Source organism: Peromyscus californicus, unplaced genomic scaffold (assembly GCF_007827085.1).
Source record: "Peromyscus californicus insignis strain IS unplaced genomic scaffold, ASM782708v3 Scaffold_4__1_contigs__length_199733344, whole genome shotgun sequence".
In the NCBI taxonomy this organism is placed as follows: Eukaryota; Metazoa; Chordata; class Mammalia; order Rodentia; family Cricetidae; genus Peromyscus; species Peromyscus californicus.
In genome coordinates, this window is record NW_026294562.1 from 105,865,122 (window position 1) to 105,871,121 (window position 6,000).

General features: G+C 45.1%; 1 protein-coding gene across 1 annotated transcript in view; it reads right to left on the reverse strand.

Annotated features, from left to right (window-relative positions):
- Nars2 (asparaginyl-tRNA synthetase 2, mitochondrial) overlaps positions 1-4,191 on the reverse strand; it is a 94,278-nt gene extending 90,087 nt beyond the window's left edge. The window contains 1 exon segment of the mRNA XM_052763439.1: positions 3,788-4,191. Within this exon segment, the coding sequence (XP_052619399.1) occupies positions 3,788-3,928 (141 nt within the window). The 5' untranslated portion in view covers positions 3,929-4,191.
- Between the last annotated feature and the right edge of the window lie 1,809 nt (positions 4,192-6,000).

The window sequence follows — 6,000 nt, forward strand, 5'->3', positions numbered from 1 at the left end:
CTGGGATCTCCCGCTCCCCCAAGCTCTCTTTCCCTCGACCCTCGCCTTTCATTACCCCCACTCATGTCCAGGCTGTTCATGTAGATCTCATTCCATTTCTCTGTCATTGGGCGATCCCTGTGTCTTTCTTGGGGTCCTGCAACAGACTGCCGGCAATGGTCGAGAGACAGCCCGAACTGACCTACTCTGGTGATGGGATGGCCAAACACCCTAATTGTTGTGCTAGAAACCTCATCCAACTACTGAGGGATCTGGATGCAGAGACCCATGACTAGGCCCTGGGTGGATCTCTGGGAGTCCAATTAACGAGAATGAGGAGGGTTTATATGAGCGAGAATTGTTGAGACCAAGGTTGGATAAAGCACAGGGACAAATAGCCAAATGAATGGAAACACATGAACTATGAACCAATGGCTGAGGGGTCCCCACTGGATCAGGCCCTCCGAATGGGTGAGACAGTTGATTGGCTTGATCTGTTTGGGAGGCATCCAGGCAGTGGGACCAGATCTTGTGCTCATTGCATGAGTTGGCTGTTTGAAACCTGGGGCCTATGCAGGATTGTTTGGCTCGGCCTGGGAGGAGGGGACTAGACCTACCTGGACTGAGTCTACCAGGTTGACCTCAGTCTGTGGGGAAGGCTTTGCCCTGGAGGAGATGGGAATGGGGGGGAAGGTGAGGGGGACGGGAGGGGGGAGAACAAGGGAATCCGTGACCGATATGTAGAACTGAATTGTATTCCAAAATAAATTAAAAAACAAAAAAAAAAAAAACAAAAAAAAACAAAAAAAAAAAAAAATTGGAAATAGTATTATCAAAAACAGCCTCTTAAGCATTTTCCAAATGTGATTTTTTTTTTTCTGCAGCAAAGACTGGGTATTATCTGCTCTGCAGCAAGAACAGAAACTAACACTGAACAAGTAAAAATACGTGATAAAAAGAAAAGTCATGAACATACAGCCACACATAAGTTTCAAAGACAGTCTTGACCTAAAGGACAGGTGCATGCAAGTACAAATGAGAAGTCTTCAAGTAGACCTCCTAACATTAATAACAGCTACACACCCAACTTGAATATAACCAGCATAGGTGTTACCAGAGAACACCGTTTTCAAAGGCACTCAAAGATACATTTGATCTCTGAGTTGCATTCCCTGGAGCTAGACTTACAGGTGGTTGTGAGCCTCCTGATTCAGGTTCTGCCAATGAACTCAGGTGCTCTGGGAAAAACCTCTGGTTCTTTAGAAGGGTGGCAAGTACTCGTAAGTGCTGAGCCATCTCTCCAACGCACATGTTTTAAGTGAAAGGATATCCACTACCTATTGAACATGTATTATGTTTTAAAGAAAGGTTACCTCTTTCATATACTGTGTCATTTCTTATCATACCTCCTTTACACACAAGTAAACGGTGGCTCCAGGATGTTAAATAACTTACTGAAAGTCACACTGCTGATGAACTAGTATCCAAATCTGAACCCAAGACTATGTAACTAGAAAATCTTTGGCCAAAGCTATACAGCATGGAGTGTAAACCACTTCAGCTTCATGTACAAAGCAATTCATCTCACCATATCTCCAAAGACATCCACATTTGTTTATTCCTGGTTAATAGTAATTTCCAAATCTCCAAATCTCTCTTATTTTTACTTACTGGAGAGTTAACAGCAAGCACTTTTAATGTGCTTCTGTCCTAAATTCTTTGTAAGTATTGTGCTATTGAATCCTTACAAGAGCTAAATAAAGTCATTATTATTACTTGTGAAGGGAATAGACACTTAGGAAAAATTTTAAAAGATAACCCTGGTCATAATTATCAGGTAGTACACTTGGAATTCAAATACGGTTATTATTCTGAAGTTCACATACTTATCAACAGGCTTTTCTGAAGTGCTATTTTCTCCTCATCTTCTGCCTGGGAACATATCTGCTGCTATTTCTACCCCATCAGTTATTGTACCTGGGGATGTCATCCTCCAAGACAGCCAATGTGCAGGTGACATCTTGACCTCCACACAGTTCAGGCACTCCCTCGCTGTTCTGACAGCTCTTTATCTCCACCACTAATAATCAGTGCACTGCTGTAAACTAGGGCTAACAAAAATATAATGTGAATTACCTAATTAAAAAAAATTAGGGTCAGAGAGATGGCTCCAAGGTAAAGAACACTTCCTGCTCTTGCAGAGGACTCAAATTTGGTTCCTAGTACCATCTGAGGAAGCTCACAGCTGCTTGTAACTCCAGCTCCGGGGGATTCTGATACCTGTATGGCTCTCCACAGGCACTCCTATGTACATGGTATAAACTCATGCAGACACATATACATGAATACAAAATAAACCTTTAAAAAGATGTGTTCCACATTAAAAGCAAATTTAGGTAATGAGTAACATGTTCAACCAATTATGCTCCAAATACTATTCACATGTAATGAATATAAAAGTATGTTCAGATTTTGATGTTTCTTTACTCTTCAAAGTTACTGTGTATTTTACACGTACTACACATCTCCGTGCACTTGGACCCTATTTTCAGGTGCTCGGTGGCCAGCAGTTTCACTGCTAAGCACGGAAGTGAAAGAAAAGCCTGTTACTTGGGTAGTAGTAGGTTCAGTTCGTTCTTGAATGTTCTTTTGATCATCAGACAAAAGACATCATTAATGCATGTCACATTAATCAATAAGTACAGTAAACAGCTTTGATAACTTTGATTCGGATCATGGAACAAGTATGAAACCGAAATAAGTGCAAGGAAGAGCAGCTTGATCATACTGCTAAACATCAAGAATATAGGAGAGACCACTCAGTGTGTTTCAGCAATTCAAGAAGAAAGAGCCAACCACCAGGCTTATTCTGTCCCTTTAAGGAGCTAGTCAAAGCTTCTGTGAATGCTATTAGGAGAAATAACAGCAGCTAACACTGACCGGGAGGTCTCTGTTCTAAATCGTGGGTACCCATTATCACGTTTAATTTTCAGAGCTCTCGGAAATAGAAACTACTATTATCGCCATTTTCCCATAACTAACAAGATACTTAGGGCAGGCGACTTAAGTCAAGGCAACTGCAGCCCTGAGTTTGTCAAACTACAACATCCCACTCTTTCTTAGCTTATTGATTACATAGAAGCCTCAGATTAAGAGTCAAGGTAGCTCAAAGCCGAAAAGACATGGCGTCGCGATGTGTTCAAGGACCACATGAAGCTGTAACTCAGGATGGGTATGAGTGCAGCCCAAGACAAAACGGTAAACTTTGAGACTTTTTTTTTTTTTTTTTTTTTTTTTTTTCGAGACAGGGTTTCTCTGTAGTTTTGCGCCTTTCCTGGAACTCACTTTGTAGACCAGGCTAATTGGGGGTGGGTGGTATCGATGGGTCAACTATGAACTTGGTAGGTGACAACATCGTGATGCAATGTCAGATGGTTGACACACCTGGAACTACTATTTCCTGCCAGCCAGGTGAACAGGAAAACGGGAAGACAGGATTTCTGCTCTCAAAGAACTAGGGCAAGACATTCCACGCTATTAAGAGATAAAGGTTGAAAAAGGGGGCGTGTTTGCTTAAACTTTCCTGCATGATTGACAAGTTTACAGGTAATGGCTCGGTGTCATGAAAAACTCTGCTTCCGCACTCCTAATCGACAGAACGATTTGCAAAAAGTAACAGTACAGTCGCTGAGAAGTGTGGACACTCACGACACCTTCATTTCCAACTTTGCTCTGCTCACGGTGGTCCGCGGAGGAAAGCTAGTCGTGGCCGGGCCAAGCAAGCTCCAGCAGCTTTGCACACACCCACCTGCACCGTTACACACTCCCCACTCGCGTCCTGGACCCCGAGGGCGTCCCGCACGCGCAGTTTGGCAGATGCGCGGGGCCTGGGGCAGGAAACGGAGGAGCAGAGACGCAGCGCGCCCAGCAGGCGCCGGGCCCCGAGCATGGCGTGGCCGGCCGGGTCGTGGCTCGCAGAATGCTGGGGCAGCCCTCTTCACTCGCGCAGTCCTGCCGTCAGGTGCTCGTGTCGCTCTTCCTTCTGAGCCCCGGGCCGTCCCTTCAGGACCTCTCCTCAGCGTCCTCCTCCCGAAAGCCCGGAAGGTTCAATGCTCAAGAAACACGGTACAGACCTACGCGCTACGGTGCAGGTGCTACCTGAGCGAACCCCTAGAGTTAAAGCACGCTGCAACTGGGCTACGTCACCGCATGCGCGCTCTTACGTCGTCACGCTAGGTGGGGTCTGAGGCTGAGCATGCGTGATTGTGTTCCGGAGCTTGCACGCCCGCCAAGGGGCAGGGTTTGGGTGGTGGCAGGAACCGACGTGGGCGGGGCTAAGGCACAAGACTTTCGGAGGAGTCTCAGAAACAGCTAGCAAGCTCCCCCGTTGGGATCATCTAAGCGTTCCTTTTTATAAAGCTGCCGGGGCGGGGTGGGGGTGGGGGGGTAACTGAGGAACACTGAGGGGCTGGATTGACAGATGCAGAAGGCAAGTGTCCAGCAGGGGAAGTCAGACTCAAGACCTAGTACCTGCTGATATCAGATATCAAAACACACCATTGCTTAAAAAGAAGAGACTGAAGCGTTACCTACCAGAATCTTTAAGTCTTTCTCTTCTTTTACTTGAATTTGTTTGACCTGAAAACAATGACCTTTTCATAGATCCAGCTGTATTTTAAGTTTACACAAAAATTAAATTTTTCATAACTCAGCGAAACGTATGATAATGCTTTTATCTAGTTAAACAATAAGAGGTCAAGATAAGGACGAATTAAAGTTGCCGCTGCTGTTATGCCCATTTTACAGATAACAGGAACAGGATGACTAACTTAATACAAGTGTCAGATTTAAACCCAGAAACTCTGTCTCTATGCACTAAACTATTGGACTATACGGTGTCTTGCGGTGGAAAAGAAAACCTAGTCCTGTCCTTCAAGGAGGTCATCATCTAAGGATGATGAATCACACACACACACACACACACACACACAGAGAGAGAGAGAGAGAGAGAGAGAGAGAGAGAGAGAGAGAGAGAGAGATCATTACAGTACAAACCAGCAAGCACACACATAGACATGTGTGTGTCAAGTGGAGGGGCAGGCCCAAGAAAGAGATAATAAGGCTGAGTTTTGAGGAAAGTTAGAAATGACATTCTCATTTGCCAGATGAGAATGTGAGAAGCTGCTGGGAGGACAAATGGCCTGAAAGAATTGTAAAATTCTTCTCTAGATAAACTTGAAAATATCTCCAGTAAAAATACTTTTGGGCACTTCTAGAACCTTGAGAAAGGAAAAAATAGAAACTTGTAGCCTTCCACATTACATAGATACAGCTTTTATCTTTGTTTGTTTGTTTGTTTTTCAAGACAAAGTTTCTCTGTGTAGCTTTGGAGCCTGTCCTGGATCTCGCTCTGTAGACCAGGCTGGCCTCGAACTCACAGAGATCCTCCTGGCTCTGCCTCCTGAGTGCTGGGATTAAAGGCGTGCGCCGCCGCCGCCGCCGCCGCCGCCGCCGCCGCCGCCGCCGCCGCCGCCGCCGCCGCCGCCGCCGCCACCACCACCCAGCTTAGCTTTTATCTTAAAGCATAAATGTATATTAGATATCCCCCTCCCCCTCCTCCACTCCAAAATAAAAAAGCGAAACCAGGAACTCGCTGTTGTGGGATATGTGTACTGAAGACACATTGCTGTAATCGGTTTAATAAGCCAAGAGCTAGGCAGGAGGTATAGGTGGGACTTCTGGGTTGAGAGAGGAAGTAGGAGGAGATAATCAAGGTACAGAGGAGATGGCAACAGACATGTGGAGAGCCAGACATACAGAATGAAGGAAAGGTAGAAAGCCACATGGTAAAATTTAGATTAAGAAAAGACGGTTAATTGAAGTTCTAAGATTGTAAGAGCTAGTGGAACAAGCTAAGGACGAGCTGTCATAATTAACAGTCTCTGTGTCATTTTTTGGGAGCTGGCTGGAGGAACAGAATAAGACTCCTTACAACCAGCCAGCTCATTTTCTCTTCAGGTC